Below are 27,705 nucleotides of genomic sequence, written 5' to 3' on the forward strand. Positions count from 1 at the left end.
TCATCAAAGGTGCTAGTTATCTAGCTCATTAAATCCAGTTTCCTCATACTTATTGCTCAACAGATATCATCAATTTTAAAACATGGTGGAAATTATAGTTTACCTCTTCATAAATGCATTTCCAGGATGACTTGTTGCTCCAAAAGCCATCCTAGTGGACTCATTCAGCCACAGGAGAAGGAAGACCTCTGGATAATAAAGCCCACCACTGCTGCTGTTCAAGGAGCCACCAGTAATTAGTCATATGAAAGCAGCGAGTAGAAAGAAAAGCTCTAAAGCAAAGTGCAAGCCATGCCCAGCTTGATAAAATTCTAAGCGATCAATAGCAAATACTCCTTAAACCCAAGAGGGTCTCTTTCATTGTTTAAAACTTGAGATGGACTTTTTTCTACACCGTTGTCTGAGAAGGGAGAAATAGACAATGTCATTTTAAATAGTATTCCCAGTATGTGAGTGAGGTGTCGGTTGAACGGCTTGCCAGACACCCAATGAAGGCATTCTATATGCCCATTGTCACTGTAAGTGGCACCACACATGATACCGGGAAAGGAGATAATTATATAAAATAACATATTTCTATCTTAATGAACCTCCACCTGAGGAAAAAAAAACCCTAAGATCTAGTGATTTTTTTTTTAGTTTCAGAATTAGAGTTTAGTGATTCATCAGTTGCATATAACACCCAGTGCTCATTCTATCACATGCCCTCCTTAATGTCCATCCTCCAGTTACCCCATCCCCAGCCACCTCCCCTCCAGCAACCTCAGTTTGTTTCCTAGAGTTAAGGAGCCTCTTATAATTTGACTCTCTCTCTGATTTTTTAAGCATGTTTCCGCAGGTGGTTTATGTCTTTTTGGGGAGTGTGTGTGTGTGTGTGTGTTTCAACTCCTCAGGTAGGGCATATGAATGCACAAAAAATAAAGCCTGCTATGTTCCAGTACTGGCATACACTAGCCTGCATGCTGCAAATTTTGTCACCACAGAAGACACAGCCAACTGATGACTGTTCTGTTTCCTGCTGAAATGACTCTCACGGCAGCTAGGACCATCTGATGTTGGTCATTGAGACCATACCTGGTTGATCCCTAGAATAAGCTACCAGTAACAACAGTTCTCTTTGGTGCGTGGGGGTGTCTTTGTTCTTTTTCTGTAGTCAAGGTGCGATGAACCTTACTGACTTTCAAAAATAGCTGGGAAATCTCATTAGACTAAGTCAAAATAGGCACTAAAGGATGACTTGTATTTGGAAGACTACAGAATTCATGTAAATGTACTAAAATATTATTCCTATTGTTTATATACTACAACTTTGTGCTAGCTCTTCATTTCTTTAAACAGTTCTTACTCAACTCATAATGATTTAACATCAATTTATATCATTATGCAATTCCTTGAACCGAGACAGGAAATGGGCATTTTATAGTATATCCTAAGGCAGTTATGTAGCCAGGCTGAAAGAGCAGTTAATTACTTTGAAGTTGCAAATGCTAGCAAGGGTTGCTGAACTGCCATTCAAAATATAACTCAGGGGCAAAGCCACGAAGGTTAGTGAGTGCGCATCAATTCATTTAGGATATTGTTACTATATCCTAAAATAGACATGACTTTAATGCTTGTTTGACCTGAGTATATTTTCTCTATTAATTTCCCATGAAGAAAAGTATCAGATATGGGAAATCAAATGAAAGATTCAGCTGGAACCCGGAACAATTACGATAGATGTTCCAAGGGACTTTCAGGTTGCTTAAAGAATCCGTACAAGAATAAGTATATATTAACATTTCGGATAATTTTTCCCAAAGTGAAGGAAGAAAAGGCAGGATTTGGGGGCTGGTGCCAAATCAGTGTGTGACCTTTAGAAAGTTACAAACTCCATGGATTTTAGCTTGTCCAATATTTAGAAGATTAACACCCCAGAGTAATGTATATTAAAAAAGAGTTAATCTATATACAAGTGGCCAACAAAGTGTCACTGTTTATTTTAAAGTAATCATCTCGAGGTAATATTTCAGTTAAGTATAACATGCTAGTACAATTCAGCATGTTATCTCATTTTAAAATATAAAATATATCTCATCTTAAAATATAACATATATAAAATATATTCAAAATAAAAACATATAAAATATATGAAATTTGGCTATAAAATTATAAAATGGAGGAAAAGTCAAATTTCAGATTTGAGCTACAACAGCAAGCCAGCCGTCCCTGGCTTTGGTCATGCATAGGAATGAAGAGAGGTGCCTGGACATTTAACACAATCACAATAAGCCAAGCTGCCATCATGCTGTCCTAAGGCAGGAAAATGTGCTGCATAAATGTGAATAACAACTCGTTCATTCTTTGTTTCAATTTGTTCTGGAAGACTAGACATTTATGATTTACTTAGGCCACCCAACAAATGAGGCAATTTTTAGCAAGGTTACTAGATTTACATTATACTGATAATGAAGCATGATGCCTTAAGAACATGGCTGGTCACAGTGAGATGCCCTGGCAACTATCAATCAGACAATGGGACACAGTCACGAAGAACTGAGCCGAGATGAACATTCAATAATAATAATGATCATAAAGAACTCAGCTATGGAACACCGAGGCTGCTGCTTTACTGAATTTGTTGGTAAACGGTGTCCATTTTCTACACGGTGAGTCCTTGCTTCTCTACAAAGTAGGGTGTGCATTACTGTGAAATGTTAGTTTTCTTTTTTTTTTTTTTTAAAGATTTTATTTATTTATTCATGAGAGACAGAAAGAGAGAGAGAGACAGAGAGAGAAGCAGGCTCCATACAGGGAGCCCGACATGGGACTCGAACCCAGGTCTCCAGGATCAGGCCCTGGGCCAAAGGTGGCACTAAACTGCTGAGCCACCGGGCTGCCCAAGTGTTAGTTTTCTTATAGTTATTAAGCCTAAACTCAAGGACCAGCCAGACCAGCAGAAGTTTCACTACAAACCAAAATTCCTACGAATCTACTGTGGCAAAATATATTCGTGGAGCAGGTATTTCAACGTGTGCAACGTCAATCACTGCTGCTGCTCGGGGGCAGGCTCACACCAACACAATTCTCTCAGGAGCCAGGAGTGAATAATATTGGCAGGAGTGATTTCACAACAGAAGCATATGCCCAAACCACCTATAGATTCTGTAACAGAGAGTGTGTCCCCAGAGATTTTCGCTCAATGGGTGGTAATATCTGGGCAGGCATTTATGTCTTAAAATTTGGAAAGAGGAGGGGCACCTGGGTGACTCAGTTGATTAAGTGTCTGCCTTTAGATCAGGTCATGATCCTGAGGTCCTGGGATCCAGCCCTGCATTGGGCTCTCTGCTCAGCAGGGAGCCTGCTTCTCCCTTTCCCTCTGCCTGCTGCTCCTCTTGCTTGGGCTCTCTCTCTCTCACTCTTTGTCAAATAAATAAATAAAATCTTTAAATTAAATAAACAAAATTCAGAAAGAGAGCAATGACAAATGAGGCAAACTGATGTACAGGAGCAGAGGGTAAGAATCACCTCACCCTCCTCGTCGTCCTCATCTTGGCCCTGACAGGTGCTGGCTGCTTACTATGTATACTATTCTAAGTGCCATTCATACATGTTTTGCTTGACTTTCCTGATCACCCTACAGTGTAGGTGACCTTGTTCATGTCTATTTTACAGAGAGCAGCACAGAGCTGGTAAGCCACTGGCCCATGCCCACATAGCGAGTTCTGGGTCTTTAAAACTGCTTGCACAGAGAAATTCGCTGATAAAAGGAAGAGCCCATCCAAAAGAGATCAGTTTTATGTTTCATATTTAAACAATGCAGGGGGAAAAATTTCAAAAACAGGCATCATTCTGTTCTCCTAGGATAAAACAGCAATGGCCTGACACAAATGATCTAAGAACGCCTCATAGTACATCCACAAGTCCAAATTATTCTGTCTGGGATCAAGAATTGCCTTGGCAGTTTAATACCATAAACTCCTCAGTCCACAAAAAAAGCATTAGACCAGCAAAGGAAACTTATTTCCTTTCTTTTTTTTTTCCTCAAACCCCACCTTCCTGAATATAATGACTCAATTTTTCAGTCATGCAAAATATACTAATGGAACCTAACTGCGACATTATGAATGTTAACTCAGTATTATCAATATGGCTTGTGTGATATGAGTGAGCATTTTTATACTGGCATTGCTTCATTTTATTAACCACCGTGCTATCATAAACACCCTGGCTGGTGAATATTTGCATTTTAAGTGATTTTCTATCAGTAAAAAAAAATTCATTCCTTAAAAAAATTTATAGGTTGCGATCTCTGTATACACAGTTGGCAGAAGAACTTGCCAAGAGCACATTCGGTGCTTTGTATGCAACTAAACCGATGTAAATAAAATACATTTTTCAAAAATATTGCTCACATACAAAATTTGTACTTAAAATGCAATCCACTGAACTACTCTGTTACCAAGCCACTGTTCTGAAACAGACAAGGGTAAGTTTGAGCTTCACACAAATAATGAACTGACAACCATCTGACATAATGACTATTTAGGGGTATAAAATACATTAAATACCTTTAACCACCAATTCTGCATAGTTTGATAATCCAACACCTCCTTCAGTGCGAATCATGCAGCGGTACTTTCCAGCGTCTCGTTTTGTTGTATTTACGACATTAAATGAAGCTATGAATCGCCGGGAACTAGTCACCTTTATTTCCTTGAGTGGAGCATCCCGCACATCAATGCCCTGTATAAATGGAGGGGTGGGGGGTACAAAAAGAAATAATATCAACTGTCAAGTTGAACCAGTAAGACACCTGATGGCATATTATCCCTGTTATCTCCATGTGGGTCTTGGTTCTGTTGTTGATTACCCATGGGCACTGGTTCCAAGAGAACAGCTGGCCAGGAAACTAAAATCCTGCCATGATCAACACTTTCACGATTGAGGGATGCAAAATTAAGTGTGCAGAAAATGTCTTGCTCTGTTTTTTTTTTTGGCCTTCAAGATATTAATTATGTTAAATGAGCTCACCAGGAGTAGAAAAATGCATATGGAAAAACATTTTACTCCCAAACGATCACCATTTGGTATTTTCATACCACTTTATTTGAAGTTGTTATGCCTGGCTAGGAAACAGAATTAATTCACTTGCTACCATATTGCTGACCTTATTTTATTTATGAACAAGGAGACAATTTATTAAGAATTACATTAAAAACATAAGTAGGTATTAGCATATTCCTTACCGAACAGGTCTGACAGGCTATTCTAAGCTTTATGATGCTCTTCCAGAATAAAAACACCAAGTAGATGCTTAATGTTACCTGACGCTGAAATGCTACAAGAAACATTTCTCCCCTATCCCAGAGTTTCAAAACCCACATAGAGCAGATTCCCTCCGTGTGGCAGCTTTGTCTTACACCATCGCCAACACTTTGAGTATGTCTTTTTATGTAGCCTTATAAATCTATTCTATGTTTCCTATAGCTTAGAGTCTCACAAAAAGGCTAGAAATTTTAGTTCTTAATAGTTGTTCACAATCACCAGGAAAGAGGCTATCTTTAGTAGGGTATTTGCAAGCATGGAGTAAAAAACAATGGGCACAGATCTTGTGGTTAATGCATGATACCAGGCACTCTGTCCATTTGTTCACTCTGAATCCATTTTGGGGGCCAACCAGGTGCTATCAACTGTGTTAAGACACCAGGCTCAATGGTGAATGACAGAAGCGTGGTTGTGGTGCCCCTGGCACTCTAGTTAGTGGGACGAATAGGCTGGAAATGAATACAGAATCACAAGTGACAGCCAGTGTGGTGAAGGGACAGATCAGATGACTAGCAGAAACCACCATCTTCAGTTATGGTGGCTGTGGGAGGCCGGTTTGAGGACATGAGCTGAGATGTGAAGGGTAAGGAGAGAGCGGTGGGAGAGAAGGAGGATTCTATTTAGCCAGAAGAAACTGGAAGGAAGCCTGGGATGGTGAGAGAGAACTGAATGCTCTGGATGAATTTAAGGCAGCCGGTGGAACCAGGGAAGTAAGGAAACACCTGTGCATTCAGGGACTTGCAGGTTCTATTGAAGTGTTTTTATGTAAGAGTATGAAAATGCTAGGCTGCATACACATAATGAAACTCATCTATATCCCTTAGTGATTTATACTATGCAAAGTCTTTTCAAAGCTTTTCTCTGTGATTTTTTTTTTCCTTTGGCAGTATGCCCTAATGGACATGGATTTGGAGCCAGACTGACCAGGGTGCCAAAGCTTACCGCAAAGTGATTTACCTTCCTAGCGCCTCCTTTCCCTCATCTGCAACAAGGAGATGACACAACTCACTCGCGGGGCAGTTGCAAAAATGTAAAGATATATGCAAGCACACTGGCTTAATGGCCAGCACCGCGTCTCCCCACCCAAACTCTGGACCAACTGCATGGCAAGGTCAAGGAGAGAGGCGGACAGGCTGTCACTGTACCACTTTTACTGCCTGGGAAGCTGGTTTCACAGAATACTGCTGATGTGCAGTGACAATGGGCTTGTGAATACTTAGCAAGAATTAAAGACTCACCCCGCCCCCCCCCCCCCCCCCCAGGCACAGGCCACCTTAGAAACCACAAAGGCCTCCCACATGTTGGCTGCTGCTGTCCAACTCACAGGATGGAAGAACAGGGCTCCTATTGGGGGTCAGCTCCCGAAGAAGGGGCTGGGCTGTGCATGCTCACAGCTTCCTTCCCAGGCAGCTTCTGCTTGGGCAGAGAAAAGGCAGCAGAGTGCTCTGCTGGTACAGTTCCTGCCACAGGGAAGGAAACATCAGGGGCAGGAAAGAAGAGTTCCCCCAGCATCACCTTCTCTGCTACCTGCCACAACAGCTTTGGGAATAGCTTCAAAACATGACATTCCACATACACCTTATGCGTCTTATGTCTGTCCTGGTTTTTACTGAAGCCTCTACATTTGGTCTGCGCCAAGCAGTCAGGAGAGCAGAACAAAATAAAATCAATCTGGCATGATTAATTAATACAATGGGGGAAGGCATTCTTCTCTGTATTCTTTACATTCAGGCTCCCATCCTTCCTTGCAAATAAACAATCAAATTCTACCACAAGGAGTAACCTCAGGTCTACCAATCCTCTATAATTCTGTTTGTCTTTTTCCAAACTAAAAACAAAACAAAACATATCTCCAGTTTTGAGGAAAAACTGAAGTCCTAAAGAAAGGCAGATTTCATATCTGTATTTGTTTTATTAATAACAGCAACCAAAAACAGGCTATCTTATTTATTTGCTCCCTTGCAGCACGAGTCCTGTTAAGAATATACTTTTGTAGTAATCCCATTGTCTTTTGCCTACTAGAATAAACCTACTTCAAATGAATGTTCATTTAAAAGAATCTTAAAGTATGCACTTAATGATCACTCATGATTCAAGGCTGCACTGAGGGCACTCAAGTTTTAGAAAAGCTCTGTTTTGGTCGTATAGATATGTTGAGAGGAGTATTACTTCATAGCTATTGTCTTCATGCCACAGATTTATTCTTTAAAATAAATAGCCTCAAACTAACAACTCTACACGACTCTAACATATGACCTCCCAGGACTTGGGCTTTCTTTCTGAAGCCCATGTATTGAATCACACAGAAAGTTAGATTCAGTTTCTTCAAGAGAAATACTACATAGGAAAGAGAAACCAAGGGATAACTAATAATCATTTTAGCTTAGAATCCATACCAAATTGTATATCTTGCTCAAATCTGCAGGTTATTTTGTCTTCAATCATTCAAAGTTACATGGATCCAAGCATTCATTTAACCAACATTTAGTAAAAAATCTTTCAGGAGGCAGGCGCTGAATCATAGCCAGGGAGAATGGAGCCAAAAGCCCAATCCCTTACCTAACTGAATTTCCAGTCTGGTTAGAAAAAAGCAGACAAGTAAGGCAATGATTATAGTACAGAGCACTAAACTGCATAGCAAATCCAGAAAAGGGGGACCGCATTGAAGAAGGGGGGTGAGTATTGGATCAGCTTTCTAGAAAGCACTACTTGAGGCCAGGCTGGAGGATGCTGGGAAGGAGGAGATATGGAGCCCAGTGAGTGAGAAGAGCTCTACAAAAAAGTCAAGAAGTAAAGAGAACATGGAATGATCTAGGAAGTACAACTGATTCCATGCTACTAGAACAAAGTGCATCTAGAATGGCAGGTGATGAGGCTATAAAGATAAGCTCATTATGGGCTGCAACCAGGAATGTGACATACGGAGGATTATAGTTTATCCTGACTCCAGGAATGGATGGATTTTAGGTAGAGGGGTGACATATCTATGGCTACAGTAACAGACTGAAGGAAAAAATGTGGGATCCCAGGTGGTGTCAAGGGAAACTGGTAATTTTTAATTTTTTAAAAAAAAATTCATTTTAGAAATCAGCAAACAACAAAAGGAGGAGAGAGAGGAAGAAAGGATTCTAAAGGTGTTTGGGATTCTAAAGATATTTAGAAACTAAAATGGATAAAAAGTGTGTTATACTACAGTAACATCTTCCTCTTACAGCAGACTATAATGTCTTTCAAGTCAAGAAATGGATCTTATTCATTTGGTGTACATGGATGCATAAGATATAAAACTCAATAACTTAAAAAAAAAGTCAGTAACTTTGTGCTGACTCTAAAAATCATAGTCCCAGTGGAAAAAAATGTTTCATAGGTAGAAGAGAAACATGGATTGGCTAAATTGACAGATTTACACTCCACATCCTAAAACTGGACAATTAGTCTTTTGCTCCAAGGGAGACCAATAGGGAAAATAAAGATACTTTAGAGATTCTGTGTATCGCTCAGTCACCAACAATGCCCACTCATCATGATTGAGGTAGGCAGAATAACAGTCCCCAAAGATGTCTACTGACCAGTTCCCAGAACTTGTCAATATGCTCCCTACACACAGTCAAAGGAAGTTTGCAAATGTGATTAAAATAAGAGTCTGGAGATGGGACGATTATACTAAATTATCCAGATGGGCCCCCACTGTAATTACAAGGTAGGAAGGTCAAATGCAGAAGAAGGAAATGTGACCACAGAAACAAAGGTAGGAGTGATGTGCTTTGAAAATGGAGGAAGGGATCATGAGCCAAAAAATAAAGGAGGTCTCTAACAAGCTACAAAAGGTAAGGAACAGATTCTCCCCAATACCTTCCAAGAGGAACCAGCCTTTCCATCACCTTATATGATGCTTTCTAACTTCTAGAATTATAAGATAATAAAGCCATTATGTCTTTAGTAATTTGTTAAAGAAGCAATAGGACACTAATAGAGTAACCATCAAGATATTGAAAAAAACCTGTGGCTTTTCAAAGATACACAGCAGTCATGAATCCTGATTTGTCATAACTACAAGCAAATCTTTAAGATAGGTTTAGATCTTAAGGACTGGTGAAAGTTCAATTCACAGGTCATCACTGTAGGCAAAACAAACAAAGTTTAAAGACTCACACTTCTCAACTTCAAAACTTACTACTACAAAGCTATAGTAATCAAAGATATAGCATAACATTAGCATAAAGACAGACACAGATCAATGGAATAAAGAGCCCAGAAACAAACTCATACGTGGTCAGTGGATTTTCGATAAGGGTGCCAAGACCACTTAATGAGGAAATGACAGTATTTTCAACAATTGGTGCTGGGAAAACTGGATATCCACAGGCAAAAGAATAAAGTTCGACTCTTATCTTTCACTGCATACAAAAATTAACTCAAAATAGATCAAATGTCTAAAATTAAGATCTAAAACTATAAATATCTTAGAAGTAAACAGAGGGGAAAATCCTCATGATGTTAGATTCAGAATTGATTTCTTAAATAAAATACCAAAATCACAGGCAACAAAAGAAAAATCAAACTGGACCATCAAAATTAAAATCCTCATGATGTTAGATTCAGAATTGATTTCTTAAATAAAATACCAAAATCACAGGCAACAAAAGAAAAATCAAACTGGACCATCAAAATTAAAACTGTTGTACCTCAAAGGGCACTATTAAGAGATTAGAACAATGGAGAATGGGAGAAAATACTAACAAATCATATACATGATAGAGATTAAGATCTTGAATACATAAAGAAGTCCTTCAAACCAATAGCAACAACAAGAAACAATCCAATGTAAAAATGGGCAAAGCATTTATAACAACATGGATGGTCATTAGTCTAAGTGAAATAAGTCTGCTAGAGAAAGCCAAGTACCATATGATTTCACTCACATATAGAATCTAAAAACCAAAACAATGGATAAACAAACAAAAAGCAGAATCTGACCTGTAAATAGAACAAATTGATGGCTGACAGAGGGAAGGAGGTAGGGAGATGGGTAAAATGGGTAAAGGGGAGAGGGAGATACAGCCTTTCAGTTATGGAATGAGTAAGTCATGGGCATAAAAGTCATAGCATAGGGAATATAGTCAATGATACTGGAATAGCATTGTATGGTGACAGATGGTAGGTACACTTGTGATGAGCATATCCTAACATGTAAAAAAGCTGAATCTGTATGTTGTACACATGGAACATGTATCAACTGTACTCAAAATAATTTTAAATGGGCAAAGAAATTAAATTGACATTTTTCCCAAAGAAGATGTACAGACAGCTGATGAGTATATGAAAAGATGCTCAACATCTATAGTCAATAGGGAAATACAAATCGAGACCATAATGAAATACCATGTCACATCCAGCAGATGGTTATCATTCAAAAAAAATAAAAATTAAAAATAACAGGTTGTGAAGGATGTAGAGAAACTGGAACCCTGTGCATTGCTGGTGGGATTATAAATGATGCAGTCACTGTGGAAAACAGTTTGGCAATGCTTGAAAAAAGTTAAACAGAATTATCATATTACTCAGTAATTCTACTCCTACATATAACCCAAAAGAATTGAAAACAAGTACTCAAACACATCGCGTATGTGCCAACGTTCACAGCAGCATCATTTGCAAGAGCCCAAAGGTAGACAACAACCTAATTGTCCACTGATGGATGAATGGATAAACAAAAGGTGGCCTCTACAGACAATGGAATATCATTTAGCCTTAAAAAGCAAGGAATTTCTGGGAAGCCTGGGTGGCTCAGCGGTTGAGCGTCTGCCTTCGGCTCCAGGTGTGATCCTGGGATCTGGGATCGAGTCCCACATCGGGCTCCTTGCAGGGAACCTGCTTCTCTCTCTGCATGTGTCTCTGCCTCTGTGTGTGTGTGTGTGTGTGTGTGTCATGAATAAATAAATAAAATCTTTTTTAAAAAAATGAAGGAATTTCAGACACATGCTACGACACGGATAAACTCTGATGACATTATGTGAAGTGAAGTAAACCAGTCATGAAAAGATAACTATGGTATGATTCTACTCATATGAGGTATCTAGAATAAACAGATTCATGGAGACAAACAGTAGAATGAAGGTTACTAGAGGTTGGGGAAGTGGGAATGGGAAACCCAATATTTCTTAATGGGTTTTGTTTCAGGTGATAGAAAAGTTTTGGAAATAAATAGTGGTAATAGTTACATAACATTGTGAATGTACTTAACCACTGAATTATGCTCTCAAATGTGGTCAAAATGGTAAACTTCATGTTATGCATATGTAGTCATCACTATCTACTACAGACCAATAGCATGAACTTCAGCTTTTTGCACTTTTCTTCGAAGACTGCCTACTAAAATAATCTGGAGTGAGGGTTAAAAATGTTTGCAAAAAGTAGGTAAAATGTACTTGGTGAGTTAAATGGAGAACAGAATGAGAGATGCAAAGCAGACATGATCTTTCCAAGCAAGGGCAGAAGAGGAAAGCAAGAGAAAAAGGGTTCAATCAGCCAGGTATGGGGAAGCCAACATACAATCCTGATTAGACGGCAGAGCATTCTAAATGTCTGCAAGACACCAGATACAATCGGCAAAGGACAGACCCACACAAAGTATATTCTTAGGGACAATAAAAAGAGATATGGAGTTTTAAAATCTAATGCTTCCTAGAGAAGCCTTTTTTTAAATATAAAAATAAAAATTACAGACATTTAAAAAACTACACATAATTCAATCACTTAAAGATAAATATGGTAAATATTTTAAGGTATTTTAGTTTACTTTTCTCTGATGCATTATTTTCATTTAAATAAATTTAAAATGGTAGTCATATATGTGTTTTGTGTGTGTGTGTTTTATCTCCATGATATCTACAGACTTGTTTATACCCTTAGATGGTTTCAAAAACATGTTTTTTATTGTTTCCCACTTAATAGCTATAACCATTATTTCTGTATATATTAATTTATCATTATACACTTAAATTATTTACATGTTTCACTATTATAAATGATTTTAGGACAATCTCTATTCCTAAAATTGTTGGTTTAAAAGGAATGAAAAATTTTAAGGGTTTTTTTTTTTTTGATGAACAATATAAATGGCCCTACAGAAAATTAATATCTACTTATAAGGATTGTTTTATTAACAAGAGTTCAGATGGCTCCTAAAATCAAATTATTTTTTAGCTCCTTTCAGGTACTACAAACAGATGAAATAGGACAGAGAATTGGCCTGAATCACTGATCTTTTCTTAAAATATTTTCAAAACAGTATAAAATGGGGGGAATCTTCAGCTTATCTTGGGTAAAAAAGTAAATATTCAGAAAAAAATTATATTTATTTTTGTGGTACTGCATGGCTTCCATTGAACAAATTCAGTAATTTTCATTCAAATGCAGTCATAGATAGTAGTTTATTTTTTTTTTATTTTTATTTTTTTTAATATTTTATTTATTTATTTAGGATAGTCACAGAGAGAGAGAGAGAGGCAGAGACACAGGCAGAGGGAGAAGCAGGCTCCATGCACCGGGAGCCTGACGTGGGATTCGATCCCGGGTCTCCAGGATCGCGCCCTGGGCCAAAGGCAGGCGCCAAACCGCTGCGCCACCCAGGGATCCCGATAGTAGTTTAAAACTAAAATGAATCTCATTTTTAAAATTTTCAAGAATGATAAATTCCCTGTAACATTCTGAGATGCAGTCTACACTGGCCTCTTTCCACAAGACAAGAGTATTCCTTGAAATTCACATCTTTAATACCCATAAGTGGATATTTCTAAAAATGGAATAGATAAACCAAACTAAATGAGATTAAGTGTGTTTAAGATAATGTAACTGAAGAGTGTGTAGCACTACTAAAATGTATACTTAGAATCAGGGACGCATGGCAGTTTTTAAATATCTATAAGATAAATCACTCAAATTGATGCACATCACTTAAATTGGTAGCATCACCAGTAATTTTACACAGGCAGAAAAATCCCACTTTGAAAATGGAAATTGAATAGCTGCCTAAAGACTGGCAAACATGGGGACATCGCTCAATGTGAACCAAATGAACAGAGAACAAACCATGGAAGTCTAAACAAGGCAGGAAAGCATCAGGAGAAAAAGGTGTGAAGACGGAAAGAATAAAAGTAAGAAAGAGGGAAAAGTGACAAAGGAGAGAAGAAGGGAATTAAGCCATCCCTGTTTATCTGCGGGGGGTGTGTTCCGAGACCCCAGTGCATGCCTGAAACCACGGATAGTTCTGAACCCTAAGTATACTATGTTTTCTCCTACACATATGTACTACCTACATCTATAATGAAATTTGATTTATAAATTAGGCACAGGAGATCCCTGGGTGGCTCAGTGGTTCAGCGCCTGCCTTTGGCTCAGGGCCTGATCCTGGAGTCCCAGGATTGAGTCCCGCGTCAGCTCCCAGCATGGAGGCTGCTTCTCCCTCTGCCTGTGTCTCTGCCTCTCTCTCTCTCTTTATCTCTCTCTCTCTCTCTGTCTATCATGAATAAATAAATAAGATCTTTATAAATTAGGCACAGTAAGAGATTAACAGCAATGACTAACAATATAGAACAACTATAGCAACATATTATAGTTGTTGTTACGTGAATGTGGTCTCTCTCTCTCAGAATAACTTATTACACTGTATTCACTCTGCTGGTGATGCTGGGGGATGAGAAATTGCCTACGTGATGGGATGAAGTGAGGGCAATGATGTGGGCTTATGATGCAGCATTAGGCTGCAACTGACCTGAATATGTGTCAGAAGGAGAACCATCTGCTTCTGGATCGTGGTGGATCGCAAGTAACTGAAACCATGAATAATGGAAGACTGCTTTAGTGTAAACATAGAAACTCAGAGAGGAGTGGAGAGAAGTTGAGTGAGGCATCAGAAGAGTGAGGGGGCATGGCAGAGGAAGGGATCAACAGAGGGATGGAGACAGGCTGAGGCACAGAGATGACAGCAGACCAAATGCTCAACCTTGAGAGGAAGTCATAACTCACCCAGAGAGGAAAGACCCACTTCTTGGACAATGTTTATTTGTCTCCTTTGAAATTCTACATATATGTTTTAATATTAGCCTCTTTGTTTCCTGAAGCTGAGAAAAATCTGTCTGGTCCAACGGTGACTTTGGGTTCTGTATTAGCTCAATGATTGACAACATGCATGAAGAAGCATTGGGTTGATGGAGGAAACATGAGAGAATGTCCTTGGATAACAGGGGAGGGAGGAGGAAGAGAGAGTGCTCACCCTTCACTTTGTTAGTATTAAATCTGATTTCTTGGGTTGTTAGAGGGGAGGAGGACAGAGTGTTTATAGCTGTTGGCAGGGCACCAGGCAGCTTTGCCTGTGACATCTTCGTAGACGAGAGGAGAACAATATGGGACAAATGCCAGGAGGACTGGATAGACTAGGAGCCTGTGAATGACCACACTCTATGGCCGCTTGTCAGCATGGATGCTAAAGCACATTTCTGAAGCCTGGGCAAAAGTTATATCCTTGACTTCTCCAACATGTCTACTAATGTCATTGATAGAGTCGTAGTTAGTTGTGTTTGTCACATGTACAGGTGACAACCAACCAGAGTAAAATGGGATAAAAGATATCCACAAAGCCTACCAATGAATTTAAATTAATGAGATAAATATCAAGCAAAATAAATGTAAATCAATCCTGTACTCCCTTGACTTTACAAGTGGGTAACTGGAGCCATAACTTAGAACTGTTTTCATCACTTACAAGTATACAAAGATGGTGAAGTGGGTTTTTTTCAAACCTAATTCAGATTTTTGTTGTTTTAATAAAGTAGCTGGAGAGGAGGTTCCAGGAGACACCCCCAGAAGACAGCATTCTGTTCCGAGACCCCCATTCTCTGCGGAGCATATGAGAAGTAGGCTTGCCCAGAGGAATGTGGAGAGGATCTCACATGAACATGCAGCACTCATCTCTACAGGGTAAGAGTTGGTAAACACCTGCAAACAGATGACTCAAGAGGGAGAGGACAACTGTCTTCCAAAACTGAAAGACCAGACAAGTAAAATAGGAACTGCATTTGAGTGTCATGGCCATGGGGCTCTCCCGCTTATCTGAAACTCTTTGGGTAAAGTGTAGTTCACAATTCAGATATACTTTTAATTTTAAAAAGGTTTCTATACTGTATATTATTTGATGGTGCCATGTATCATCACATAATAGCACCCCATAACCAAGGATACTGATATTTCTGCATCAAATCATGTGACTATGACTATAAGGGGGAAAAACAGCAACGAGTTTCAGGTCAGGTTTCGTAATCTAACAAATGACAAAAGTGGGCAGGTTTTGCTAAAAATGGAGAACTCCCATTTTTAGCCTTTGGAATAAGAGTGACCTCCAAGGATGTACACAACGAGTCCTACTCTCACCTCCACCCCTATGCTCTGATGCCACCCTACCATGACCCCCACAAGTCTGTTGGATGCCTGAGCTCCAGCCACAACAGGCTCCATGCTGTCACTTTCTCACCCAGGCACTCTACCCTCAAGGTCTCTGCCTTCCTCCTCCTGGAGGCCCTCCCCAACATATTCCCATAGCCTATGCCTTCACCTCCTTCCAGTCCTGCTCAAGTACATTCTCAAGGAGGCCTCCCTAGGCCCCAGATTTAAAACTGAAACCTCTCCTGCATGGCCCTGCCAATGCTCTGTGTCCTGCCTAGCTACTCCTATTAATGCTACTGAGCATTTTTTGACATACCACATAGCTTACTTATTATGGTCATTGTCTACCTCTCCCCAGTAGAATACAAGTCTCACAGAGGCAGAGATCATTCTTTTCACCCCCTATTAGAATACAAATCCCACAGAGGCAGGGATCTTTGCCATATTTTTAACTGCTATAAGATCTCTAGCACAAAAACCATCCTAGCACATCCAAGGAAAGGCTGGTGGCACTATGAAAGGGATTTATTTAGGCATTGAACAAGTTGATCTTTAAGACGCCTATTGGTCCACAGATAGGCTTCCTGAGGTCAGAATTAAACAGGGAGTATGGGGGATAGTGGCCTCTTTTCTCTGATTCAGGGAGGTGTGAAAAGGCATATGATCCTTTTCCCCATGTGTCCTTCCCCATGACAGGAATGGCAGATAGGACAATGTGTTCTGAACCTCTGGTACTTCCAAGCATCTAAGAGCCTATGGGATACTTTCTGTTATTCTGGCAAAATGAAATGATGAAAATGTACACCGGGTAGAGACAGTGAATTTGTCAGCTAGTTTTCTCTAAATTCTCACAGTTAGAAAGAGGTGCCCTCCCAAGGGCTGGTGCCCCATGTTCTCAAAAGCATTACAGCAAGACAACGTGGCATTGCCAAGGATGGGCATCCAGATTGTTCTTTAGAATATTAGAGTTCTCAGTGAAAGAGAACCTAGGATATGACTGTCAGTAACAAAAACCCATACCTGATGCAGAACCTGGCACCTGAATGTCCAGGTCGTTAAAGAAATTGGTGACACATCTTTTGTTAACTTAATGAAACAACCATAATGGCCATGTCTGAGATGAAATGATCTTAAGTGGGTTAAATATGGCTTTGTATAAAAGCAAGAGTATCTTTAAACATGCATATATTTCAATCTGAGCATGCTAGGGGAAAAAGTGCAGTGCCTGATAGTCTTTTAAATTAGGCTTACAATCTCCTTTATGCAAGGGACTGACTGTAGGACTTCTAAATGAGCAGCAATTTACCATCAAAAAGATACATATTAAGTCTTTTGGAAATCAGAGAAATGATTGAAAGAAATTGAGTCTGGGATGTTAGCAGCACTTGGATCAAATTAGTCAATCCTGGGCATTGTGAAGCTGCTCTGAGAGCACAAGCTTGGAGGAGATACAGGCCAGTCACCCTTCCTTAGCCATATCCTTGGGGATCAACTGCACCTTTGTTTATTCAACAGGGAATATAGTCTGTATTATTCCACTTGCATTCATTTGTATGACACTGACTGAAATTCTTACCACTGGGATCACATTAATAGCAGCAAGGCCTGGAATAAACGTATTGAAAACATTTTACATAATCTAAATCCAATAATAATTGAATACCTCAACAAATCTACCTTCTTGAACCTACACACACACACATATATATACATATATATTTTAAATAACTAAGATACTGTTGACTTTGGCCAAGGCCATAACCAAGCCAACCCAAATATTTGCCAGTTTGGAAGAGTAGAACTAGAAGTTCATACTTACATTACCATATACTATGAATATACATTGACAGGCATACTTAAATTGGCTAAAAAATATCCAGATAGCCAAAGTAACATGCAGATTGCCAAAGCTGCATATTCTTTCAACATATATATAATAGTCTTCCAGTCATTTTCTTTTTTTTTTAAAGATTTTATTTATTTATTCATGAGAGACACACACAGAGAGAGAGAGAGAGAGAGGCAGAGACACAGGCAGAGGGAGAAGCAGGCTCCATGCAGGAAGTCTGATGTGGGACTTGATCCTGGGACTTCAGGATCACGCCCTGAGCCGAAGGCAGGTGCTAAACCACTGAGCTATCTAGGGATCCCTCTTCCAGTCATTTTCAAGTAAAAATCTGATTATAGAAATTTCGAATCTCATGCTGCTATTTACGTGTAATCCATTTCACTATGTATTTGTAATATAACCAACCTTTGCTCAAATTTCACAGAGAAGTTCGTCCAAATAATAGATATACACAATGCATGCAGTAATTAGAAACCAATGAAATTAGAAGTTCTTTAGTCTTAAAATCAAATATCTCACTGTTGACTAGATTAACTGAGCCTTGGGGAACTTAAAGGCCTGACACTGACAAACATTTCCTGTTACTTTAAAGCTTTGGGTTTGCTAGGCAAAGAATTGACCCTGTTTCCTTCAAAACTATAATAACGACTCTCTAATGTGAGGAAGATGGCAGTGCCTGCATAATCGTTCACCATCTAAAAGATGGGGCTAGTCTTCAGCATGGCTGGCTAAGAACATCACTTTTTCCCCAATCAATATGCCTTAAAGTACACAACTTTTTCTGAAAATGAAGCTAAACATGCAAGAGAAAGCAGGCTGAAAGCCCAGTGGTTCTGAATTTCAACTGAAATTATCAATATGATCTCAGGACATGTTTTAAGTGTGTGTGTGTGCATGCACATACATATGTATATATCCTTGTTCTGCCCCATGGGAAGATCCAGAGACAAAAGAACGTAGTAATGAGCACCTCTTATGCTCAGATTGTAATTTGTAATGACCAGTTCCACTAAACAAGAACCAGGGTTCCCTGGAGAAATGGCTGATTCTAGGTCATCAAGGTGGAAAATGTAAAATATAAGCCTGGAATGTATTGTCCCACCAGAAAGTAAGAATGCCATGTCAGATGACCCCAGGACAAGAGCTACCCACCTGAGTAAGCCCCGTTCATGAGCAGCAATAAAGATAATAAGTGTGATGGATCAAAACACATCAAACGTGTTTAAATCCACAAGCTGATGACAATGACAACAATGTCATGACGATGACCATGATGTTGGCAACAACAACAATAATACTAATAACCCCTTCAATGACTTCTAGGTGATGCCAGTTAACTACCTCATTATTTTTGAAAACTTGCAAAAAAGGACAAAGTATTTATACCATCTTCCCTTTATATTTCCATATTAGGGTAACTCAATATTTGATACAGGAGAGTTTTTCTTATTCTAGCTACTGAACCAAGAAGTACTGATATCACAGAACCCTTCTGAAACCCTTAGTGAATTAATGAATGTAGGAATGGTCTTCAGTGGCTGATAACATCACAAAAAGGAACACAATTTGCAAGAAACACAATTGATAGAAGAACACATTAAATGACACCCTGGAGGGCAACGAGCAAAACTCAAAATATGGGAAACTGTACAGGACAAGCACAGTTTCAGCAACAACTACCATCACCACAAAAGGGGGAGGGGGAGTGGATAAAGAACCTAAAGATAAAGAGGACTTAAGAGACTCATTATCCAATTGCAAAGTGTAAACTTTATTGCTATCACAATTCAAACAAACTGCTAAAAGAAATAAGGTTATAAGACAGTCAAGGAAATCTGAACACTCACAATTTTTTCAGGGCATGCATGGTGCTTATTATTATTATTTTAAGGGCTCTTGTCTTTTAGATCAGAGGTCTGAGGCTAAATCCAGCCTGTCACCTGTTTTGTACAGCTCAAAAGCTGAGACTGGTTTGAAAAATTTTTTAATGATTAAAAACACAAAGCAAGAATAATATTTTGTGACAATGAAAATCATATGAAATTCAAATTTCAGTGTCCACACACAGAGCTGCATTGAAAACGGCCACTCTCATTCATGTGTGTGTTTCTATGGCTGCTTTCCCACTACAACAGCAGAGCTGAGCAGCTGCAACAAAACCCGTCTGGCCTGCAAAATTTACTATCTAGCCCTTTACAGAAAATGTTTGCCAACCCCTGTTTTAGAGAAACATTTACAAGTTAAATGATACGATGACTGGGATTGCTTCAAAACAATCAGAAGGGAGCAGGTGGAAACAGAGATGCAGCAATTGGCCACATATTGTTAGGTGTTGAAGTTGGACGCCAAGTGTATGAGGTTTATTACATTATCTCTCTACCTCTGTGTGTATTCTCAACTTGCGTAAAAAAAGTAAAAAGAAATGTTTCTTCAAGGAACCAGTTAGAAAATAATTGCTCATTTTTGTACTTCTGAATAGCTATTTTAACCATCATTATTTCCCTAAATGATTCTGCTGCTGACTTATAAATACCCCAATGCTGCATAAGTATTTTGTCTAGGTTTCATCCACTTCCTGTGAAAGCATCCAGCCATCTATATGGTAAAGATACCACTACCAGTAGAAGAGAAAATGCACAGTGACAAAGGGAAGTCATTAGTAGCTGGTTCTTTGGCAACAACTGCATAACTAATATACCTAGCGTGTGGAGTGTGTAACAAACATTTCTTGAGTGAAAGTAATAATGGGTTTCCAAATCTTAAGAATAAACAGAAAAACCATTAGTCAGTCACTTGTCCTTTGTGCTTAGAGGACATCACTTCTTATAATAGAGACAAACAATTTTATTACACTTGGACAAGAGCCAATGCCCTTTCTTTTGAATGAAGGGAATGAAGGATGGCAGTTTCATAAATAGGAGAGATGCAGAAGAGAATAACAATCTACTTTATGATTCCAAAGTTCATCCTCTGTAGGAACTGCCTGGCTGCCGCTGCATGCCAGTCAGAGATTGTCCAGGTCTTGTCTCACACTGAGTCATACCAGGACTAGGGGGGGACATAGTTTGTTCTCCGTTCCACCTCTATAGTCCAAAAGACATTTTTAAGATTAAAGCCCATCAGAAGTTGCCAAATTTTCTTTCCATCTCAAGAAAGGACTTAAGTCAACTTCTCTCTCCTTCCTCTGTGCGTGATGCCAGATTATGAGACCAAAAACATCCTGGGACTCTCAAGGCCACCTGCGGCGGATACATAAACCTCCTACATGAAACATTTTCGGTTTTCCCCTCCTTCTGAAAAGAAGAGGTAGAAGAGGAAAAAACTAGAGATTCTAATAGTATCCAAACTTTCCAGGGCCTTCAGTCCAAGGCCTGGATCAGTAAAAGGAAAAGAAAGATAGAAAGGTATTCTCAGCCCCTAATCACAGAAATTCCAGAGCACAGCCACCTCTATCTTCTCTTCTTGTGACATACCTATGGATTTTTGGAAGCAAGAGAAACAAATGAACTGTTTGATGTATATGAGTAAAGCAACAACAACAAAAAATGCTTTCACAGGATTTATGGTTCTTGGGGCCAAATAAGAAGCCCTTGAGAGGACTAGATGCCTTTCTCTTCTCCCCTCCAAACTGAACCGTCCCGACCTGCGGTTTTCAAGTACCATTTCCCGTCCTGGCCTGGAGGCCTTTAGACTGCTGGGGAGGACAAAGCTCTCCAAATGCTGCTCCAGCTTTTTCTAGGGCATCCTTCTCAAAGCACCAGTAATTTATATCTTTCTTGATTGAGTTAGGTAACATTACAAAATAATATTTATTAATTAATGCCTCCTGGAATCTCCTCAGTAAGTCATACTGTTTGTCAATGTAAAAGAAATCGTTTCCTTTAAATTAAGCTAATCCAAAATCACACTAAGTTAAAACATATGGTATATGCTTTGAAGGCTTTTGGTGGTTTCAATCTGAATGTTCATGTTGCATTATATATATATGGATATTCAATTGACTAAAACAATAATGGATGTAATTTCAACCACTCAAAGTTTTAAGGAGAAAATGGTTCCTATAGCAACTAAAGACAGTCCTCTTTGTGTATTCCTGGTATTTTCTATGATGGTAAGTGATGTTAAATTTATGCTTTAATATATATGGTGTAAAATACCCAAGTTAAGCTTGCCAAGGGCACTATAATTTTACATCTTTTCAAATCATTTTATGGCTTTTATATATAATAGCAAAATTGGTCTGGTATACAGTTCTGATTTTTCCCCCTCATCATCTTTAAAGGAAGCTAAAAGCCACCAAAAAAGGTTGACCAAACATATGCATTCCTTAACAAAAAAGCCAAGGCAACATCTACACACGAGCAGAATTTTAATTTTAAACTCTGATAAAAGCTATCACTTAAATTACTACAGTATATTAATGAATCCACAAGAAAATGCCTGAGTCTTTGTACTGTGCAAGAGGCAGTATAGTTAAGGATGTACGTTCTGGAGTTAGACGGCTTGGTTCAAATCCTAGCTCTTGTTACCAGCAATGTGCTATTGGAAAAATTACTGAAACTTCCCAAGCCTGTTTCTTGTTCTATGAGCATATAAGAGAGTGCTCCTATGGATGGGTCCAGAGAAAAAAATGCCCAAACACAGCCTAGCAGAGTATCTGTCACACAGCAGTGCTCAGTAAATGGAGTTGTAATTCTTTTATCTCAAACACATCTGTTGAAGTCAGTGATATAAATACTAATAATATAATTTATAATTTATTCATTCATAAATAAAATTCTATAAGTAAGAGTATTCTTCTGAGAACCATTTTAAGTTGCAAAAATCTAAAAGATTTTCCGTTTTCTCTCTCTAAAAAACCCCACAAAGGTCTAAAAATGTAGCTCAGAAGAGAAATGTGAGGAATTTATTATGCAGGTGAAAAATACTGTTTTCCCAATTGGGTAATTGAAGTGGAATTATATATCAAACTCTTAAAAGAAAAAAATAATCTCAAGGTCAACAGCTATAAAAGTTTTAATCCTAAGTGAGCATTATTCTTAGAAATTCAGTGTTTCCAATTTAAGAGCTCATACTGAATTACATTTCACACATGCACACACACACACACACACACACACGAGTGAGGTGGGTTCATCCCTCAATTACTATGACACAGGTTGTTGTCTTAGTGAGGACTCAAACATGTTAGCCTTGAGAGGTATATTTCTATTACCTTTAATTGAGGTCCTGTGGTAAGAATTTTTTTTCTAAAAAAATGAATTAGAGAACAAAATTTTATAACATGGGAAAAAAATACCTAAGGGAAAGGTATAAGAAATGAAGGTGTAGAAAAGATGACATATTAATAACCACATTTGCTTCCAAAATTACTCAAACTCTGCATGATATTGCTGCATACTCTGAAATAGTAAAAGGGACATCAGTAGGTTCTATATGCCCCTTCTCTCATCAAAACCATCCCTTGGAGTGAACAACTGTATCTATAAAACAGGCATCCCAGCAAGACAGATGTTGTGCCTGTTTTTTGTGCCTGTTTTCCTGGTCCAACTATGGGCCTTTGAGACTCACCTGGAGGAGACACATGATTTGTTCAGGCAGTCAGTAAACTAAGTGCCATAAGTAGGTATTTACTAAGTATCTCTTATGTGACAGGTACTATTTTAGCAGCTACATTGCAACAAGTGTTTTCAATAGAGTCCTTCATAGTAACACCATCTAATTTCCTTTTCTATTTCTTTGAACACATGTTATGAAAGCATTTAAAAATGTTATTCTGGTGCCTCACTTCTAATGAACACTAAGCCCCATTTGATAAAAAAGTAAAACTCAATGATATTGTACTATGATGGTTCCAAAGTTAACACAGATATTTTCACTGTAAATCTGAGTATATTTGGTTAAAAGACCACTGTTATTTAGAAGTACTCAATGAAGAAAAATATCCACGTGGTAAAATTCACTTATTCATAAATGTATATTTATAATCGACTTTACTAGCAAGTGAAATTGTATGGAGGAGCCTCCTCAATGATTAAAAATGAATTAAATACATAATATACTATTGTGTTAAAGTTTCCTACCTTTCCTGGGCTTTCATTTTCTCATTAATAAAATGAGGAATTCAATTTGAAGACTGATCCACATCCAGATATTATATAATTCTGTGATTCTAAAAAGTAAGCCATTGAAAAATGATAGGGGTCTCTATCTGTTGAGAGAAAATTATTATTTTCCAGGCTTCCTTGGCCAGCTACTATTCACCCAACTTGCACATGCCAATTCCTGGCTTGATCAAAGCTGCCATTTATCTGTTGTTGAAAAGGCATCTCCACAGCCTCCCTGCTTTCTGCCATTTGTCCTGGAGGCTGAACCACTCTCACTTCCCACTCATTTCTGGGTTTGATATGGTAGCCAAATATCGTAGATCGAATGTTTCTGTTTCTCCAAAATTCATATGATCAAACCAAATCCCTGATGTGATGGTACTGAGGTGGGGTCTTTGGGAGGTGATTAGGTTTGGGTGAGGTCATCAGAGTGAAGCCATCCTGATAGAACTGGTGTCCCTATGAGGGGATGCCTAGCCCAGAGCTCTCACTCCACATATGAAGACGCAGTAAGAAGTTGTGTATAAACCAGGGAGCTAGAGATCACCAAAAACTTCACCACAATGGTATCCTGATCTTGGACTTCACTCTCTAGAAGTACAAGAAATAAATGTTTGTTGTTTTAAGTCACCCAGCCTGTGATAGCAGCCCAAACCAAAGAAGACACTGAGCAAGAAAATGAAGGAATTTGGAGGAGCCTCCACAATGATTAAAAAAGAATTACATAGCAGAAGTTAAAAAATGCCCAAACTACATAGGTGCAGGGGAAGAGGACAGGTGCCCCGTGTTTCCTGGAAAACAACGTGCACAAGCCATCTCCAGATTTATGACCATCAATACTAGCTCTGGTGATCATCTTTACTTATTGAAAAGTGAAAATAGGCATTACAAATATTAATTCTCAGGGGAAACAAATGTATGTAGGAAAACGAAACTTAAAATACTTAAGAAAGAACAACAGTAATGTTAATATCATACATGGCTTAAGGGATTTTTAGGACTCTGTAAAAAATACATAACTCAGAAATTGATCATCAGCATGTAATATGTAAGTATGAAAAGAAAAAAACTAAAATTCCATTTTCTCTTCTCTGTATCTTATATATGTATAGATATAGAGTATGTATAGATACTCTAAGATATTTTCAAAAGGTAGGCTCACAGTGATCAGGAAGTTGATAACAGGCAATACCATCATGTTTTAGGTACTTGAATGATTTTACACTTACATTTCATCTGAGTGTATGTCACAGTTACAGTCCCTGCTGTATTCATAGATGGTCAAACTGATAGCACACAGCAAGTACATTCAACAAATGCACTGCACATCATTTTTGTACTACAAAAAAAAATCAGTTTTGTAGATGCGATCTTCCTACTGTACCTTGCCTGGAAGGTATTTTAAGTCTTTTGCTGCTATACTAATGGATGCTCATTTTGTTATATTGTTGTTTTGTATTCTAGGAAAACCAATTCTATGTTGACAATAACCTGTAGCCCACAGATGAGACAGAGAAAATGTAAGCAGATGGGACACAACTTGTTAATCATAAACATTTCTTCATTAGTGTCATCATCAGATTTATATGTGCTTTGTTTTTGTGAAAGGCTCTGACAGTGATTATATTTAATCTATATTTTAAACAATCAAACCACTGGCCATTTTCGCAGAGGTGGATCAATATGGACATGTAATACATATGGACCTTTTTGTTTGTTTGTTTTTTGGTTATGATGGCTCCTTGATGTTAATCATGTAATGTCAGTCACAACCAAATTATTCCAACAGTATGGTAAGTACATACTATCTATTCACCTAGAACTGTAATATAGGAAGATGCCATAGGACAGTGGAATCAAGCAGGTGTTAAGTAAAAGAAACACAGGTATACTATCCTCAGCTGTGCCATTTACCTTTGTGACCATGAACAATCCTGCACCTCAAATTCATCTCTAAAAGAAATATAAGACCATGGGATACACCATGCACCTGCCTTTGGTGGAACTCAAAATATGGTAATACAAGTAACACGAATAATTATAAATGATTATACTCTGAAGCATCAATGTTCCCCAAATAAAAATGTATTATTAGTTTCTAAATCTTAACTTACTACTGAGAAGATTCAAATAACAGAAAAGCCTAAAAATATATTTCTCATTCTTTTCCTGCCTGGGTCTCAGAATTACTTTAAAGACACAAGTGACTTTTTACTCAGACAAGCATTTTTGAAACTGTGTAGATTGGCAGAATGAAGAAATGCTCATATTTATAGGTCTCCACTCAAAAGACCTGAGCCATGATTCCAGGTTTGCTTCTCCCCACAACTTTTAAAGAATGACCTCAGGCAAAGGCCAGGGCATGGGCAAGGGGGCTGAAGGGCTCTATGAAACCATCACCTGTCACAAATCCTCACTGCTACATGAAGCCACTCTGCACAAATACAATTTAATAGAAACCATTCTTGCAAGTGAAGGATGCTAGTTTTATTTCATCAGCTATTAATAAACATTTCCCCACAGGATGCTTACTCAACTAGAGGAAATAAATCATTTAACAGTGAAATTATTCTAACATCACGAAGATTCACAAATTCCATGCCATGTCCAGGACAAACTAAGTTTCACTTAGAATTTCAAAGGACATGATCATGTGAAAAGCTACAGGGCAACAGGTAGTCATCAATGACAAGAAGGGCAAGACAGATTGGGTAATAAAGAAAGACATCAATGGATGAATTATAAAAACAATTTATCAACACTAATGATCAAATCTAATAAAACAAAAGCAAGAGAGTCTGGGAACATGGGAAATTCAACATGACAGCACATCGAGGCTACTGAATACAGGTATCATTATACCTTGGGTTTTGCCTTTTTTCATTCCTTACTTGGGAATGTGTTGTGCTCTGCTTCAGACCAGTGACTGTCAACCCAGGATGCACCCTGGAGTCACCTGGGGAGCCCTGAATGAGGCCCTATCATAGACCAATTAAATAAGAATCATGGTGTAGACCAGGCATTTAAAAAAAGAAAACAAAAACAAAAACTCTCCCAGTCATTCTAAGTGGAGTGAGAGCTCAGACGTTGCATTTAGACCTGTTTTTTCTAAATAGCAGCTAGCTTTCTCCCTATGATATGACAGATTCTCTTTAAAAACAAAGTCTTCCATTTTGTAGTAGGAAGTAGTTAAAGATCTCCAATGCCCAAGACAAAGCTGAAGTCCAACCATGACCATCCCAAGACCAGGATGCAAAAAAGAGAAAATTGTATTTTCAACTTGCCTATAAATTCTTGAGAATATCTAAGACTCTGTTGAGACGAGTGTTTAGACTTACATTGTGTTCTCTGGAGTAAGATTACCACAAATATCAGGAGCCCAAAACTATTTTCCATGAAAAATTAAGATTTCTAGAGATAAATCAAAGATGACAGGATAGTGTCATTTTTAAAAGGTAGTTAATGCATTGTGGAAATTATCAATGAAAAATGTCTGTCTCATCAATTACCATACATAGTCCATCTTGATCAAGTTAAATACCAAACAACCACTAAGAAAATAATTTTCAGTCTCAAACATCAAGATTTTAAAAGAACTAGGAAGTGGGATATACAGGAAAAATTGAAGTCAAATACAGAAGATCAAGGTTGAGCACAGTACTCATGAGTTGCAAAATTTCTTACAGTAGTGAGTATAAAACTTTAAGAGAGAAAGAAACAGTAAAGATGAATCTGGTGCATGAAAACTCAGTCCTCCGCATACATTCCTCCTTCCCGGCCAGGGGATGTTCTCGCAGGGCAGGATGATGAGAAAACAGTGACATCCAGGTAGTAAGGTGAGGAATTGTGCAGTGGATCCAAGCGTATTAAGAATCTTCCTCCAGAATGTATTACCCAGTTGTCAACATATTATTGACTACTCCTGGGATGGCACAGCTGGTTGTTTTACATTTTCCCCAGAAGTAGAGGAATAAAAATGACCATTTATTTCAGCTGTGATGA

At 38.4% G+C, this 27,705-nt stretch overlaps 1 protein-coding gene across 6 annotated transcripts in view; it reads right to left on the reverse strand.

Annotated features, from left to right (window-relative positions):
* Positions 1-27,705, reverse strand: part of PTPRM (protein tyrosine phosphatase receptor type M) — a 773,521-nt gene that overhangs the window by 400,108 nt on the left and 345,708 nt on the right. For 5 of the 6 annotated variants that reach the window (XM_077900010.1, XM_077900009.1, XM_077900008.1 and 2 more), the window contains exon 6: positions 4,551-4,725. In XM_077900010.1, coding sequence (XP_077756136.1) covers positions 4,551-4,725 — 175 coding nt within the window. Of the gene's footprint in view, positions 1-4,550; positions 4,726-6,631; positions 6,770-27,705 lie in introns of those variants that run through there. The other variant, XM_077900011.1, reaches the window with a different exon arrangement.

The sequence above is a fragment of the Canis aureus genome, chromosome 6, assembly GCF_053574225.1.
Source record: "Canis aureus isolate CA01 chromosome 6, VMU_Caureus_v.1.0, whole genome shotgun sequence".
Taxonomy (NCBI): domain Eukaryota; kingdom Metazoa; phylum Chordata; class Mammalia; order Carnivora; family Canidae; genus Canis; species Canis aureus.